The 18,883-nt window shown below is 37.6% G+C and overlaps 1 protein-coding gene across 1 annotated transcript; it reads left to right on the plus strand.

The window, feature by feature from the left end:
• The first annotated feature begins 7,306 nt into the window (after positions 1–7,306).
• On the plus strand, positions 7,307–7,888 carry LOC140878712 (uncharacterized). Its single transcript, XM_073282324.1, has one exon. It carries the CDS (start codon positions 7,307–7,309, stop codon positions 7,886–7,888), a length of 582 nt encoding a protein of 193 aa, XP_073138425.1.
• The last annotated feature ends 10,995 nt before the right edge of the window (positions 7,889–18,883 follow it).

The following is an 18,883-nucleotide window of genomic DNA, read 5'->3' on the forward strand; positions in this document are numbered from 1 at the left end:
CGAACACCCTTATTTTGGGACGAGGTAGGGGAACGACAGGTCGAATGACCAGAGTTAATCCAGTAGATCGTGGATAAATTTGAGTTGATCAAGAAAAGTATTTGGAGTGAACAAGACAAAAAGGCCGGTTATGCCCAAGCGCATATCATTGCATTTTGAGGCGGGAGAACATGTTTTCTTACGAGTATCACCTTTATGGAAGGTGATGAGATTCGGTTTGAAGGGAAAGTTAGCACCGAGATCATTGGTCCGTTTGAGATACTAGATAAGGTAGGAGATGTGGCTTACTGTTTGGAATTACAATCGTATCTCTATAGCATTCAAAATGTGTTCCACGTATCGCTACTTTTTCAGTATATTGCAGATGAGTCGCACATTCTGCATCCGAAAGAGGTTCAGCTAGAACCTGATTTGTCATACTTGGAGAGACCGCTCAAGATTCTTGACAGGAAGGACAAGGTGCTTGGGAATAAGTGTATTCCTCTAGTCATGGTTCAGGGACAACATTGAGGCACTGAAGAGGCGACTTGGGAGTTTGAGAGTCGTATGCGTTCGGAACACCCGAAGTTGTTTTGATTGTAATTTTCCTTTGAAATTTTGGTTTATTTGTAACTGATTTAATTGAGAACTTGTTTCCAGTGTTGTTTTGTTTTGATTATCCTAGTCTGGATTTCGAGGACGAAATCTCTGATGTTGGGGAAAATGTAGTAGCATGACTTTTAATTAAGTTAATCAATTATCTAAACGTGTTTAATTGGTCAAAAAAAGATTAAGAGATTTCCAATTGGGTTTGAGAAGTTGAAAATTGGATTCAGAACGATCAGAAATGGTTCCAAGGGTTTCATGTGTTGGGACAGTTCAGAAGCACCAAACTAGTTTGGAAGCCACTGTTGAAGATCGGATGTACCATTCAGTTCGGAAGCTCCGATCTTTTTGCAATCAGAAAAGGTATGATTTTTTATTGGTGATTAGGCTCAAGAGAGTTCGAAAGCCCCGAACTAGAGTTTGGAAGGTCTAAACTGTGTCGGCAATATTGTATTTTCCAATCAAAGGCACGTGTTCGGTGGCTAGAGTTCATAAGCTCCGAATAAGGAGTTGGACGTTCTGAATTGTGTTCGAAAGCTCCGAACGAGGATCAGTGGTACCGATCGATGCCTATATATATATAGGGGCCGAGAGATTCATTTTTTCTTGCTAATCCACAATTTTCCTCTCTCACTTTTAGTTGGTTTTTTTGGGTTTCCGGGCTTCGTATTGAGGACCAGGCTATGACAAAGTGCTACCGGGATCGTAGTAGAGTTGTGCCTTGAGTTTAGGGCATTCTTCATCAAAAGGCTAACGACGGATGTAGGTATAAGTCTAGACTTTGATTAGCTTCTGTGAGTAGCTATTAGTCTAGTTAAGACTTTTAGTGAGCAATAAGTGATATGTTCATTATCTGCTTACAGGCTTGGACTAGAGAGAAAGTGTTGTCAGGTTGCTTGAATTTCTTAATAGAGGTACGGACGTACTATCCGAGATATTCTGGTTGAGTACGCATATTCTATGTTTCATGGATTATATGACATGACTTATGTGCATTTATTATGCCACGGTTATTATTTGCTACATGCATTCTCACGTTGAGCCTATAACTTGATATTACCAGTAGAGGGGTTGCTCAGTCCGAGTTGTGTGGATGGATTCCATAGATTTGGATCCAATTACTTTTATCCACTTATTCTTATGGTATGGGAGTACCTACTGATGTGACAGCCCATTGTGATACATACCATGAAGCCTACTATTTGAGCAAGAGTTTATACCGCGATAGGTTTCCAATACCCTTTCATTTGTATTAGCATTCATGACATGTGTATACTCATACTTTCATACTGAGAATTATTAGCTCACGTCCTCGGTTTTTGGTTCTGGACACCTCATTCTACGCGGCAGGGCTTAGGTTGGACGGACCAGGAGGTAGCGGTCGTTGAGCTGCAGCATGGTTGTATTTGTACCGTACCAAGTTTCTACTAGTGGATTTTTAGTACTGTTATTCGATGGAGTTGTATAACATTTGGCTACACTTAATTTCAATACCGGTTGTATTTCGTCGGGGTGTTTAGTTGTATTGTTTTAGTTTCCACTAGTTTTATTGATTATTGCTTTAAGATATTTATTGCATGCTTAAGCTTTAATTAGTTTGTGATTCTGAGATGGGTCACGACACCTCTCCTTTCCTGTTCCCCATAGGAAACTTAATACTTTGATGATAAGTCGAGGTAACAGCCATGAGGGCATTCATGGTTGGCCTGCCCATGATGACGTTGTAAAAGTAAGAGGTATTGACAACTGTAAATAACGTCATGATCGTATTTATAAAGCTTTTGATCCCACCGTTAAAGGAAGTAGGTTATCTCCTCAAGGATGTACAATATGCCCTGCAAAACCATAGAGCGTAGTTTTGACAGGGCTCAAGTTGCAACCCTTCATATACATCTAGTTGAAGGCCTCTTGAAAAATGACATTAACCGAGCTCCATGAATCCACGAACACCCTTTTCACATCATAGTTGGCAATCTTGTCCTACATAACCAGAGAATTGTTGTGAGGGGCACACACGACCTTCAGATCATGAGGCCCAAAACCATAACCAAAGAATCATTGTGAGGGGCACACACAACCTTCAGATCCTGAGGCCCGAAACTAATCATTGGGCTGTCCACTTGACTGCCCACTTCTACACTAAAAATTTCCTTCCGACTCCAGGACTTCCAATCTCGGTTGGAGTCTTTGTCAGTTAATCCACCTAGAATCATGTTAGTGACTCCCTGGGTCTGGCTATCCTCCTGTCGCTTGCCATCCCTAAGAGGAGTCAGCTCCCGGTCCCCTCTACCAGTTTGGTTGGTCGGGGTTGGTTTGAAGGATTCGGGCGCGCGATTCCCATGTACCCATGGAAGTCCCCGAGGCTTCTTTCCAGGTGGCTTGAAGTCCACAGGTATCTGTATTATCCGATTCTGCTTTAGTTTTTTGCACTCACTCATGTCATGGACGCATTCCTTGTGATAAGTGCAATAATTCCTTGGCTCCTTCTTTTGGGTATCCTCCCCTCAAGGTGCCTCATGAGAGACAGACTCTTCCACACAGACATGCATCATCCGATCACAGGCATTATTCAAGGGTGAATATTGGGCAAAGCGCCTGAGCTGGTCACTCCCTGAACCCAAGTGGCCAGTTTTCATGCCCCAATCTCTTCCCCATTCCCTCTTGGATATCTCCCACTTCTGCTTCTAGGCTTCCTGCATGTTAATATACTTCACCGACCGAGATAAAAAATCCTCGAAATCCCAGGGGATCTTCTTCACCAGGTACCAGAAGAACTCCAATTCCGGTAGATGCTGCTTTAAGGCTGTTGTTTGGGTAGGGGCTCATTCACCACTTCAGGTGAGAATGGGAAGCCTTGAGCTTTCAACCTCTGGGACGGTGATGGGGCCTTTCCTCTAACTCCTTCATTTTCTTTCGGAGTTCTCCTTGTTCTTCGGCCACAGTCAATACCTTGGAACTTGTATAAGAGTTCTCCTCCTGCTCCAGCTCTCCTCCTCTAGGCATTTCCGAGTGTTGGGACTGGTCTCGGTCTTTACCTTCTTCTAGACAGGGAATTTTGTTTTTATGTTCTTCCCTGCTAATGCCTTCTGCACGGCAGAGGCCACCAGCTGTGTGTATTCCACCATGGTCAAAAGTAATCGTTTGATCTTGGACTCCATTGAGTTGACTCTACAGGTGGCTCTCGTATTTTGTGGTTCAGTAGCTACTTGGTTTGTTTTAATTGCTTGGTTCATTGATCAATTTTTGCTATATATGAAAATTGTTTTTTTTATTATAGCATTTTGTACAACTATGTTTTATTTCATACAAATAAGTTTAACAATCGTAAAAATACTGAGCTACAACCAAAATCATCAGCAAAAGATTTAGAACTTTAAAATAAAAACGTAATGACATTTTTTGATACACCATCATGATTGTTTTTTGTCAATGTTATTTTTCTCTTCTACAATAGAATTTCAGCCATATCAATAAATATAAGTTATGAGAATATAGAAATCAAAAAAAATTTCAGACATTCAAGAAGTTGAAAAAACATCAAGGAAATGAGTATAACTTAAGAAAAAAAATTGATGAATAAATGAAACATTGATTCGTCCGACATATATTTATATGCAATCATTTGATCAAACATTTGGTGTGCATAAAATATGGATTCAAATATGGTTGTATTTCCAATTCCCTTCTTGCTGTGAAATCTCAGTAGCGTAAATATGTGAGGCTGGAAATGATTTATCGTGGGAAGAAGCATTTTTAGGTCGGAGTAGATAATCTTTCCAACGGATTTCATTTTGACAATGTAATGTTTTGAAAACATTAGCATATGGAGTATGGTTGAGAGCGTCAAATCATGCACAAAATAATCGAATACTAGTTTAATTGAATGCTCAAAAATCCAGTGGTTCTGGTGCAGATAAATGTGGGCCACACAGTGTGACAGCAGCCTCAAAAGCACATGCCCAATCGAATGAGAGATCCTTTGAAGGAGGTAGCAAAGAACAAAACTTAGCCATAATTGTCCACCAGAAATAGTCGGCTTTGAATCCTCATATGGGCGTCCTTGCAACAGGGGATCGAGATATATTTGAGGAAGAAAATGCGATGGTGGTTAACCACACTTCTCCTGATCATATTGATCAGTTGGAATTTAAAGGTAAGGAAAAGTGTACTAGCCCACCTCACAGCCCTTTCAAATGGAAACTACAAGCTAGACTTAAACATACAAGGGAAGCAAAATTAGACAGTGACATGATCGATAAAGGTTTGAAAATGCCTTTTGATGGTTCTATAATTTCTGATGCTGAGATAAAAAATCCTTCCATGAAAAAACAAACTACAGAAAAATCCACACTGAGGATTATTGGTCCAATGGCGGAGGCTGCATCTCAGCCCCGCCGATCATTATGAGTTGTATAATTTGGAATGCTTGTGGGCTTGGGAACCAACGATCATTCCGGGAAACCCGACGTTTGATCGTCGAGAAGAAAACCTCCCTTATTTTCATATCTAAAAAAAATATAAGGGATAACAGACATCAAAATTGGAAATTGAAACTTGGGTTCGAGGGCTATTTTTTAGTAAATAGTCATGGGAAAGGTAGTGGTTTGCTATTATTGTGGAAACAACCTATTATAGTGGAAGTGTCATCTTTATCTCTGGGGCATATTGACTGTATGGTGACTGAAACTGCAAAAAAAATGGAGATTTATGGGTTTTTATGGCAACCCAGAGGTTAGACATCGATGAGACTCACGGGCTTTACTCCGAAGTCTTAGTGAAATAGAAAATTTCAGGGGATTACCATGGCTAGTGGGAGGAGACTTCAATGAAATCTGTTATGATAGCGAAAAATATGGTGGCATCTCAAGGCCAGGGACAAAAATGATTGATTCCGTGAAACATTATGTAGTGACCCGCGCCGTGATCACTTAATAATCAGAATCTTAAGCATGAATTTAACTTAATCAACTAAATCATTAGAAATAAAAGCGGAAAAGCCTAAATAAATCCTGAATAATTATGATACAACCATATCGAAATTCTATATTAATCCAAAAAGAACAGAAACATAAGCCTAGACAAAACCCTGCTGGCCATCCATCGCCTAAGCTCTCTTGGAACCACCCGCCTCATCCAGCCGCATATCTGCCCCATGGAATAGGGTGTCCAGATACAATAAAATACGGGATGTGAGCATTAAAATCTTAGTATGAGTATATGGTATTATATGTGCATGTATGCAAGTGAACTAGGTACCAAGACACTCAGGTCAAGAAACGAGCTTATAGACTAAACTTGGGCCCTGGTTTGTGCCATGCTGAGCCGTCGCTAGAGGAGGTGATCGACATACCCATATGCCTTGATGGTGACCTAACACAAGTACACGTGTCCAACCAATCATTAGTGACCTGACATGAGCTCATGTGTCCAATTGTTATTGGTGACCTAACACGAATCATGTGTCCAACAACTACTAACAGGATAGGGTAAAAAACCTAATACATGATACCATAAGGATACATGCACAATATGCTCATGTATGCAACATACAGTCGTGACATGCTGTATATAAAGGCATATAAAACATGTAGTCATATAATCCATGCAAACACATAATACATGCATACTCAATTTGGATATCTCGAATAATACTTATGTACCTCATATACTAAGAAGCTAAACCAGCTCTATGTCCAAGCCTATAATCCGCACTACAATGCAAAGTACTCATGCATTATAACCTTATTCTAAAAGCCTTAACTACTCTATAGCATAATCCATATTTACTATAAGGAGCCAGAGCTATACCTGCGTCCATTGTCAGCCCTCTGATGACGACTGCCCTAGAACTTGGGCACTGCTCCGCAGCAACCTCGGAGCGCCTCGCCAACCCCCGGACCAAGACTAGAAAGGCTGGAATCACCCCAAAATACCTAGAATATTCTAATACCGAGAGAGAAATAAGTGAAATCGTGTGAAGAAATGATGCCTCGGATGGCCTATTTATAGGCGGAGTTCGAACGGTCCGATCTGGGAGTTCGGACGGTCCGAACCTTGCATGCGCAACACGTCACTGCATGCACACTTTGGACGGTCCAATTCTTCCTTTGGACGGTCCGATCTTGCTACGTGTTTGATCAGTCTTGACACCTCGCATTTGCATGGCCTAACTGGGTTCGGACGGTCCAATCCCTCCGCATCCTCCGATCCCTAGCTCAAGACTCCGAAGTGGTTCGTATCCTCCAATCCTGGTTCGAACTACTTAATTAATCTTGTAAAATAGAACCGTGCTACTACACATTAAATGTCTTTTCTCTCCAATACTTATTTTGTGAGGGTGAATTCTACACCTGGAGCAATCACCGATGCGATGATAACTTGGTTTTGAAACGGCTGGATAGATTTTGTGGCACGATCGACTGGCGTATGATGTATCCCACATCTCAGATACAATCTTTAGAATTTTATAGTTCTGATCACAGGCCAATTAAATTGGACTTGAGGAGATTTATTGGGGTGCACCGAGGACTTATACTTCCATATCACAAGTGCTTCAAATTTGAGCACATGTGGCTGTTGGAGGAAAAGTGTAGTTCAGTGGTAGAATTGGGTTGGAAGACTACTATTCTGGATGCATCTTTACATACCATAATCCAAACTTGCGATGAAAATTTGAAAACATGGGCTACGCTTAAAAAATGAACAAAAACTGTTAAATCAGATGAAAAAAGCAGCACGTTGGAGAGGTTCAGAGCTTTTTATCCGTGAGAAGGAAGCGTTGGTGGAAAAACTAAGTTCTCAAGAAGAGGTGTTTCGGAAACAACAAAGCAAAAATAATTTGTTGAGATGGGGTAATAGAAATTCTAAGTTTTTTCATGCACAGTCAGTCCAAAGAAAATCCAGAAATACTATCCACGGGATTTTGACAGCCCACGACGATTTTTCTAATTCTCCTCAGGTGATGGCTAATTTTATCTTGGAATACTTTGGAACTATATTTACATCATCCAAGCCCTCCACCAGTGACATTGAAGTTTTCCTTAGTGATTTGGAACCGATGGTGACCCAGAACATGAACTCTATCTTATGTGCTCCTTTCACGGCAGAGGAAGTGAAAAAAGTTCTTTTTTATATGCACCTTGACAAAGCCCCAAGCCCTGATGTAATGATGACTCTATTCTTCCAGAAGTTTTGGAGTATTACTGGCGGGGAGATCACTAAACCAGTGCTCAAAGTCTTCAATGATGGAGACTCATTGGAAGACTGGAACGACTGTAGTAACCCAAATTCCATTTTAAGATAATAATATTTTAAACATGATTAAGGATTAGTAATTAACCAATTTAGGGGTTTAATTGGACTTCAGAATCAAGAATTGGACTTCCAAGTTTTGGCCAGTTCGGACGGTCCGAAGAGGACTTCGGACGATCCAAACTTAGCAAGTCGTTGGCTCCGAAGAAGGGCATGTGGACTTTGGAGTTAAGGCATGTTCGGGCAGTCCGAACTAGGATCGGACGGCCCGAAATCCCTTGTGCCAAGCAGGCAGGATTACTCAGCCATGGATTTTGACAATTGTCGGAATTAGAACACTTCGGACTGCACGAAGTGGCGATCGGACGGTCGGAACTCAACGTGTCTCGCATGCAGGCAGTGAGCTGGATCGGATGATCCGAACCCGAGTTCGGAGGGTCCGAACTTGACCGGAAATTTTTCCTATAAATAGGGTTCATTCGATTTCATTTTGAATTACAAATTTCGAGTTTTCTTCTTCAGTAGTGCGAGATATATACTTGAGGGCCCTATCGGTTATTATAGAGGTTCTGAAATAACCAAGGTGTGGTTATAGTCATCCGGGACTAGCGACTCCAAAGGGGTTACTACGGACGAAGGTATGGTCCGAGAATCTATTTAAGTTTTGGGAGTACTTAATAGCTTAGTTAAGGCTTATAGAACTTGTGTAGTGATATGGTGAACTTTGAATATAGGTTTGGAACCTACAATCCTATTAGACTTGAACTAGCCTAGAGGTACATACACATTGACTGAGATTGCCAGCGAGTATACATGTTTATATGTTGCATTTATTTGGCATTATTATGTGGCATGATGTATGTTTTATCGCTTTCTATATTCATATATCATGTGCACATACACATTGAGCCTATGCCTTGTTATACCTGATTATAGACCCGCTCAGCTCTATACTCGATAGTCTGTCACTGAGAGTACCGCGATGGCGGGGACATGTATGTATGACTACTCTGGTGTACTAGACGAGTGTGGTTCTACCCAGAGGTTGATTCGTGCGGTGGCAGCACTCATGTGGCGTCGGTACTGAGAATGACTTTTCAGATGACCTTTTTACCAGTCATCATGTTGCATGCATTATATACACATGTTTACTCATGTTTATGTGCTGGTCGTTAGCGCTCACGTCCTAGTTGTTATCTTGGACACCCTATTCCACGGGACAGGTCGCAGGATGGACGGAGCTGGTAGTTCGAGGCAGGACTAGGGACCAGGAGCCTTGAGAAGTTATTTATACAGCAGGATTCGATATAGCTGTATAATGTTTACTTTTAAGATTTTTGATATGGTTGTATCACTAGAGTATTAAACCTGGATATGTTTTACTAAGCTGATATGTAAATTATGGATTATGTTTCCGCACGTTTTACTCTGTTAAGCATTTTGCCTTATTAAGTTTAATGCATGCTATTAGTTGCCAGTTAGTAGGTGATTCAATGCAGGGTCACTACAACGACACTATTGTCACTCTAGTATCGAAGGTGGCAAATCCTATCATGATTAAGGAATTCCGGATTATCAGTTTATGTAATGTTGTATACAAGATCGTTGCAAGGGTTCTCACAAACCATCTCGGCCCGATTTTTTAGACATGCATAGATGAGTTTCAGAGTGCTTTCATTCCAAATCGGCTCATCGGTGATAACATCATACTGGGGTTCGAAAGTGTTCACTGGATGCGTAATCACAAAAAAGGGAAATGGGGATATGCGGCCTTAAAACTAGATATGAGTAAAGCCTACGACCGTGTCGAATGGATTTTTCTGGAAGCAATAATGGCTAAGCTAGGATTTGCGCATCGAAAAATTCATGAAGTGTGTAACATCGATGAATTACAGCTTTATGCTAAAACAAGAGGTTATTGGATCTCTCAGACCCCATTGAGGTATTAGACAAGGTGATCCCCTATCTACTTACATTTTTGTAATACGTGACCAAGGTCTATCATCAATGGTAACCAAAATTCAATCTCGAAATGAATTCAAACGGGTGAGGAATTCCAACTCATGCCCTCCAATTTCGCATCTTTTCTTCACGGATGATAGTCTATTTTTTTCAAAGAAAAGGTGAATGATAGCCCCCAACATCAGAGGTTGTTTGAATAAATATGAGAAAGCTTCTGGGCAGTTAATCAATTTTGAGAAATCAGCCCTCTCATTTAGCCCAAATACTCCGATATAAACGATAGAGTTGATCAAATCTTTGTTTAAAATTTCTGTTGTGCAAGAACATTTAGTTTATTTGGGGTTACCGAATTTCTCAATGCGTAGCAAAAAAATTGCAATTCTCCTATATCAAAGAGAAAGTGCAGAAAAAAATCCACAGCTGGGGGCACAAAGTTTTTTCAAATGGCGGAAAAGAGGTGCTTATTAAATTTGTGTTACAAGAAATCCCGACGTATGCGATGTAATGTTTCAAAATTCCAAACTCGATATGTGAGGAAATTGAAAGGGATTGTGCTAATTTATGGTGGGGCATGGAAAATGGAAAGAAGCATATGCACTGGAAGGGCTTGAAGTCTCTTTGTGAACCAAAACATATCGGTGAAATAGGTTTCCGACAGCTTTTACCGTTTAACCAAGCATTACTAGCAAAAAAAATCAGTAGAATGATTCGTAATCCTAGATTTTTTCTCTCCCGCATGCTAAAGGCCCGATACTTTAAAAATGTGGACATTATGCAGGCCCCCTTGGGAAATAACCCATCCTATATATGGTGATCCCTAGTTTGGAAACGACAACTCCTTGACAAAGGATTGTATTGGCACATAGGGGATGGGAAATTGGTTAGGATATTGAAGGACAAATGGTTGGTGGGGTGTCAAGATCCAATACGTTCGATGGCACCAATCTTGGAGGATCTAAGAGGAATTGATTTGATGAATGATGGAGCCTGGAATGAACCTCGAATCCGATTGCATTTTGATCCAAATACTGCTGGTCAAATAATTGAGATCCCACTTATAACGCTTACTGAGAAAGACACTAGATTCTGGAAAAATTATAGCAAGGGTCGATACACAGTCAAAAGTGGATATCAAACAGGATGTCACTTTCATGACCATTCAGAGCACCAATCTTCGTACTCACTGGAATCTTGGTGTAAATTTATTTGGAATCTCAATATTCCACCTAAAATCTGGATCTTCTGGTGGCGACTTTCTCATAACATAATTCCTACAACAGCCAATTTAAGAGGGCACCATAACCAATGCTCGGCGAGTTGCCCGATTTGCGAACATCACCGGGATAGCTCCATTCATGCCTTATTTTTTGTGAAAAGTTGTGAGAAAATTATGTAAACTAACGGAATGGTGGAACATTATTGTAGGTTTGCAAGATAGGGACACTTTGGATTGATGTATTTGGCTAAAACTCCAGCTGGATAAGTCACAATTTGAGCATCTTGCTACTCTCTCTTGGGGTGTATGGAAAAACAGTATGACTGCCATATACGGAAAAGATAGCGAAGCATTGAACCATGGTCTGGAATGGTGTGAGAGTCTACTAATGGATTTCCAATCATCAAGAATGAATCTAGTGCCTTCTCCCCACGCCTTGAGTCAGTCGGAGACAATATCCTGGGTGGCACCGCCTCATGGAATTCTACAACTAGAGGTTGATGCTTGTGTGAATGAGAAACAACAACAGTTTGGTACTGGTTGAGTGTTAAAAAATTACATGGGCAGCAAATTATTAGCGTTTGGTCAGCGTATTCCAGCATCTTCATCAGTGGCTGAGGGTGAACTTCTGGCAATGCATGAAGGCTTAGAGATAACTCATGCTCGAGGTTTCATACGACTTCGTGTTGTCTCTGACTCAATGACTTTAGTGCAAGTAGTCACAAAACTGAATGAGAACTTTCAATATATGGGAGCTAGAATTCGTCAAATCCAGCATCTCATGGTTGCAACACAAACTGTGGAGCTTTGTCATGTTAGACGCACAGATAATGAATCGGCTCACTTTTTTCTCATTTTGCTTCTACTTCCCCTACCCTTTTTGTGTGGGAACATGGATTTTTTCCTTCTTGGTTGGAAAATTTTGTATAATACTTTTTCATATGAAATAAAATTACTATCTGTCTGTCAAAAAAAAAATGACAGAGGGAAGTTGTTGTTTAGTTTTGTTTTTTATTTTGAAATTTGCACTTTCATGGGCATACCAAGAGATAGATAGGAATGTAAATGAGCCGAGTCGAATAGTATCAGGATCGGTCTCGGCTCGATTGAAATATATAAGGGCTCGGTCTCAGTTCGAGCTTTGATCATAAGGCTCGAGCTGGGTTCGTTAATAGCTCGTTTATCATATTAAATGAGTTTAGCTCGAGTTAGGCTCGTTAAGAAGGTCATTTTCAGGCTCATTAAGAGAGCTCGTTATCGGGCTCGTTAAGAAAGGTTGTTTTCAGGCTCGTTTTCGGGCTCGTCGTTCATACAACGAAGCTCAAGTTTGAGTTTTTTTCGATTATAATTTCTCGATAAAATTTACTACAGAACTTGATTTACAACATTACCATGATCTAAAACTTCAACCTCCAACCCACCCAATTTCATTCATCAAAGTTTTAGATATTTGAATTTACAACATCATTACTAACTGCTCGAGTCATAATATATCTGAAATCTATGAATTTATCACAGATAAAATTCTAAATGCAAATTTCATCCTCAAACCTTCGATTGCTTCCGACCTGTACAAGTTCAAGCTGCACTCTTATCTACTGTATCAAACTCAAAATGCAAGCTTCGGTTCTCTTTATAATTTTCAAATAAAATCTGAAGCTCCCAACTAAAATGCTAAACCCATGTTTCGAGCAATTACCCTTGAAGAAAATCAGTACTGCATATGATCAGTTCACAAGTATATAAATTCATATTTTTTTCAACAAAGTATTGTATTCCAATCATGTCATTTGCATTATTAATAATATTTTTATTTGTCCACTCAACATAAGAGCCGAGTTTGAGTTAGCATATTCACGAATATACATAAGAGTCAAACTCAAAATAAATAAACGAACCAAATTCGGACTTATAAGCCATATAAATTAAATGAACATATTCATGAGCCACCTAAACGAGCCAAGCCCGAGCTTGCGAGCCTCCTAAATGTGTCGAGCCTATTAACGAACATGTTTGCGAGCTCCCGATCCGAACATCCTTAAGCTCAAGCTCAGCTCGTAAAAATTTTCGAGCTTGAAATCAAGGTTGGGCTCAACTTGTTAAGTTTAACAAGCGAGCTCGAACGAGATTTTTACCAACCCGAGCTTCGCATAGCTCGCTGACCGTAAAATTCGGTTGGAACTAGCAAGTGCACTAGGTCAATTTATAGTAAGTGGAAAACGAGTCCAAGTTTCGATCCCACAAAGACTGTAGTCAATTCTCAAGATTTAATTATTTAACTTAATCTCGACAGAATAATAAAAAATATTGAAGAGTTGAATAAAAATTCAATTACTAAAAAAAATAAGAATTAAAATAGCTAAAAGATAAATTTAATTAAAATGAGACAACCAAGAAACACGAAAGTATCGAACTAATTTATGCATCAACGTGGCACAGACTAAAAATTATGTTTACTCCAATCACGGTGAATTTTCCTATCTTATTCAACAATCTATTTCTATAATTGCTAAATCTATTTAAGTTGGACGGATTAATTACTAATTCTAATAAAACTCAAACGCATTCAATATTTATGAAAATTCAGTTTTCACCTAAAACCGCATACTTAAATCGAATACTATTTCTAGTCGATTTAACAATATGTTGAATGACGTATTTGAAGCTATCTTTAATAAATATTCTTTCGATTCGTGATTAATCAACACACATGCAAATAGGTGATCAAACTATTCACAAGAAATATTAAACTAACATCAATCAGTAATTGAAAATATCCAAAATATAATCAAACATGAACCACGTCTCAAAAATAAATCAATTTCGATCCAATCTCGTGGTCTTGGTTGAAAAAAAACTACTCAATAAACGAAAATATAATTCAAAAAGAATTTTGAATAATCAAAAAGAGAAGAAGAAAGAAGAAACTAGACGAGCCGTTCTTCAAGCTTTCACCCTAGCCGCCATCTTCAAATTATGCGTGAAGTCCCCTCTCTATGTGTGCAATAGAGTTCTATTTATATGTCTTTGAAAGCCCAAAAAATAAAGCCTGTCAAATCCAAGTTTAAATTTTTCGGAACTTTATTTTTTTTATAACTCCGCGATCGTGCTCAAGCGCAAGAACTTGCGCTCGAGCGCCAAAGTTTCTGCCCCAAAAGTTTTTTCTCGTGCAGGTCGCTCACCAGCGCAAGAATTTCTCGGCGCCTCACATTTTTTCCAGCGCACAGCGTTTTTAAAAAAATTCATATCTGCAGTTAAATCCGTCGGATTGATCCAAAATTAGGACAACAACTTCAAAACATCTTGAACTTCACTTTGAACAATGAAGATTGGATTTGGATCTCTCTATCATCTAAAATAAATTTTGAACCATTGCTGCTCCGTAATTATTTCTTAGGGCACTTCTCTTGCTCCAAAATCTTGATTTCTTCAATGTACCTTCATTAAAATCGGGGAAAGTGAATTTTGACCACATGCATAAAATAATAAATAAAAGAAACGAAAAACACTCATGAGACACAACAAAAGCATACAAACTAAACTCGAAATAGCACAAAATAATGCACAAAAACATACTTACCAACTCCCCCATACTTAAATCTTGTTCGCCCTCAAGCAAGACATATGACAAACAAACACAAAACACAAACCGAAGGTAGGATTATTATATGGGAAAGTATTAGCCTCAGCGAAGTTCAAACACAAACCAAAATCACAAACTCCCTCAACTATTCATGATACACCTTCGGTTTAGCATGAACATGTGTGTGTGCGATATTATTTTAGTTACATGCAGCTTAAAAAGAATCTGTTTTCAAGACTGCTTAGCGACCTAATAACATATCAGTAAAAGAGTCACTTGCATGCATCCATTCCTTTCAATTACCTCTAACAAACACACCTTCCTTGAGATTAATTGTTACGCACAGCAGGATTTTACACCCAGCTTTTTAAAGCCCCAATAATTACCCGCAAACTTAGCTATAACTTTGATAGGATTCCGATTTCAATCCCCTCATCTATAGCTCGGATGGAGCATCGAACCCATTGAATAAATAAACTTAGTTTCAGACTAGGAGATTACAATTTCAATCTCTTGTCCGAAACCCGGATGGAGTTGTTATTATTTTTCAAAAATCAATTTATTTCTTATTTATTGGAAAAGAAACCCAATTTAATCCGCATAATTAGCCTTGGACGTGATAATTAGAGTTTCAATTCCTCGTCCATGACCCGTATGGAGTTGAGTTTTTCAAAAAAAAAATTCAAAAACTTTGGTGCGCCCAAGATCATAAGTGCAATGTTAGTAGATCATTAGAATTCAAAATACACAATTAAGATCACTAAATACCTAGTGTCGTGCAATGGTCTAACAGACACAAACATCATTAATTGTATCACTACACTTCACTGGTTTAACATACGTGCTTAAAAATATTCACGGTTCAACCTACAGTTTCTCATGTCAAGTCAAGGGCAAACATTTTAAAAAAAAAATTCATAAATTCATATTATCATTGGCTTCCATTCATTATCCTACTTAATACACATGCAAACAACTACGATAACTAACAAGATGCAAACAGGCTAAAACATTAACACATGCAACACAAACACAAAACACAAAACATAATGAAATACAAGCTAGACTACCCTCATACTTATCCAAAGTATTGCCCTCAATACTTTAGAAACAATGAACAGAATGTAGAAACGAACAAACAAATGCAAAACGACATAAACACAATAAAAATAAAAACAACACTCCTCTGGTCTAAACGTCATCTTCCTCCGTGGCAGCTCTTGGTGTACGACAGCAGCAGGCTGGGCATTGCGGGTGGACACGAAAAATTTCCAGTAGCAACCATCAAAGAGCAGCTGCCACTCAGAGTAAAAATCATACGACTCTACGTATGGGTCTTGATTTTGTACGCCCTCAATCTTGGCTTGATATTGACATTTAAAGTTCGTCACCTCAACAAAACTCAATAGCAGTTGATGAACATGGGAAGAGAATATCTCCATTGGTTCTCCATGTTGTTGGGTAAAACTTGTGAATACTTGCTGATGGAACATCTCGAAGTATTACACAAGACAAATTCCTGTAAAAATAAAAATAGAAAATGGTAGATCACACAGAAATAAAATAGAATAAATAAATAAACAAAAGAAAAAAAATACAAATATGTCTAGTCTCAAGCAAATAATCGATCCTAATATTAACTAAACAGTCCCCGGCAACGGCGCAAAAACTTGACCGTAAAATTCGGTTAGAACTAACAAGTGCACGAGGTCAAGTTATAGTAAGTGGACAATGAGTCCAAGTATCGATCCCACAGAGACTGTAGTCAATTATCAAGATTTAATTATTTAGCTTAATCCCGATAGAATAATAAAAAGGAAAGTTGAATAAAACTTCAATTACTAAAAAAATAAGAATTAAAATAGCTGAAAGATAAATTTAATTAAAATGAGACAACCAAGAAACACGAAGGTATCGAACTAATTTATGCATCAATGTGGCACAGACTGAAAATCATGTTTACTCCAATCACGGTGAATTTTCCTATCTTATTCAACAATTTATTTCTAGAATTGCTAAACATATTCAAGTCGGACGAATTAATTACTAATTCTAATCAAACTCAAATGCATTCAATATTTATTAAAATTTAGTTTTTACCTAAAATCGCATACTTAAATCGAATAATATTTCTAGTCGGTTTAACCATATATTGAATGACGTATTTGAAGCTATCTTTAATCTATCCTATTTCGATTCGTGATTAATCAACACACATGTAAATAGGTGATCAAACTATTCACAAGAAATATTAAACTAACATCAATCAATAATTAAAAATATCCAAAAAATAATCAAACATGAAACCACGTCTAAAACATAAATTAGTTTCGACCCAATCTCGTATTCTTGGTTGAAAAAAAAAACTACTCAATAAACGAAAATATAATTCAAAAAAATTTTGAATAATCAAAAAGAGAAGAAGAAAGAAGAAACTAGACGATCCGTTCTTCAAGCTTTCACCCTAGCCGCCGTCTTCAAATTATGCGTGAAGTCCCCTCTCTATGCGTGCAATAGAGTTCTATTTATATGTCTTTGAAAGCCCAAGAAATAAAGCATGTCAAATCCAAGTTTAAATTTTTCGAATTTTTTTTTCTGACTCCGCGATCGCGCTCGAGCGCAAGTTCGTGCCAAAGTTTCTGCCCCAAAATTTTTTTCTCGTGTAGGTCGCGCCCCAACGCAAGAGGTTCCCGCTGGGGCGCCTAACATTTTTTCCAGCGCGCAGTGTTTTTTAAAAATTCATATCTAGAGTTTTAGCCGTCGGATCGAGTCAAAATTTGGACAGCAGCTTCAAAACATCTTGAAATTCATTTGAACAGTGAGATCGAATTTGGATCTCTCTATCATATAAAATAAATTTTGGATCATTGTTACTCCGTAATTCTTTCTTGCGGCTTTTCTCTTGCTCCAAAATCTTGATTTCTTCAATGTACCTTCATTCAAAGCGGTGAAAGTGAAATGTAGATCACATGCATGAAATAATAAATAAAAGAAACGAATAATACTCATGAGACACAACAAAATCATGCAAACTAAACTCGAAAATAGCACAAAATAATGCACAAAAACATACTTATCACTCACGAACAGTTCGGTTCGTTTACATCTCTATCAAGAGACCACACTATGACACTTTTACATAATGTATAGAAATAGATTTTATATAGGATAATTTATATTCACCTTAGTTACATGTACTAAATATTATTTGATATTAATTTAAATTTTAAATATTTAATTTATCACTATGAAATTACCATAAAAATTAATTAAGACAAACTTTATATATATATATATATATATATATATATATATATATATATATACATCTATACAATATTATAATACACGAGGGTCACATAATAAGCGTTTTGGTCATTTTAATGGTTATACAAAAATACCTCTATTATTTTTACTAAAATTAAAAACACATAAAGGAAAAAATTTGAAGATCATTACCCCACTTTTTCAACTATTTTATCATGGTTTTTTTAATCACTCATGCTGCAGTATTGAAAAATAAATCATCTTAATTTTAAAAATATACTCTATAAATTATATATAATATTTCTGTATTGTATCACACACGCAATGTGTGTGCGTTTTTGTTAGTATATATAATCACACACATGTCAGGTGTGAAAGACACTAGTACTCATACGTAAACAAATACTCCCTCCGTCCCATATATATTGTTCTCTTTGGATTTTCACACATATTAAGAAAAATGTATTGGAAAAATAAATTTTATATAAACTTTCTATTTTATCCTTATTTAATGTATTAAAAACTGATTGCACAATTTTCAAGTTGCAGTTAATAGGGGTGTATTTGTAAAGAAGTGTAAAAAATATTACTAAATATGGTATATGACTATATATTTGAGACAAACAAAAAAGAAAACGTGAACAATATAATTAAGACGAAGGGAGTAATTGATATAAATAAAAAAAACAAAGAAATATAAGAAATGAAAAATATTTTATGAGCTTTTTCTATCATTTTTAAATTCGATATGATAATGAATTCTATTAGAAAAATGAGATTTTGACACATTTGTTTTTTAATAATAAAAATGAAAAAAATATTTTTATAACTAAATATGTTATTGGACATTAATATTATATATCAACGACCAAATCGATGAGCATAAATGCGCCAAGTTTTATATATCTACGTTCTATGCGTACACGAATATGAACTCAAAATTTATTTTAACAATATAAATGTTAATTAAATTAAATTACTTATGAATGTCATGGCTGACATAATATATAAAATTGGGA

Source organism: Henckelia pumila, chromosome 2, assembly GCF_033568475.1.
Source record: "Henckelia pumila isolate YLH828 chromosome 2, ASM3356847v2, whole genome shotgun sequence".
NCBI lineage: Eukaryota > Viridiplantae > Streptophyta > Magnoliopsida > Lamiales > Gesneriaceae > Henckelia > Henckelia pumila.

Bases quoted from the DNA above. Each gene is read 5' to 3' on its own strand.
- LOC140878712 (XM_073282324.1), top strand. From the start codon at position 7,307: ATGAAAAAAGCAGCACGTTGGAGAGGTTCAGAGCTTTTTATCCGTGAG.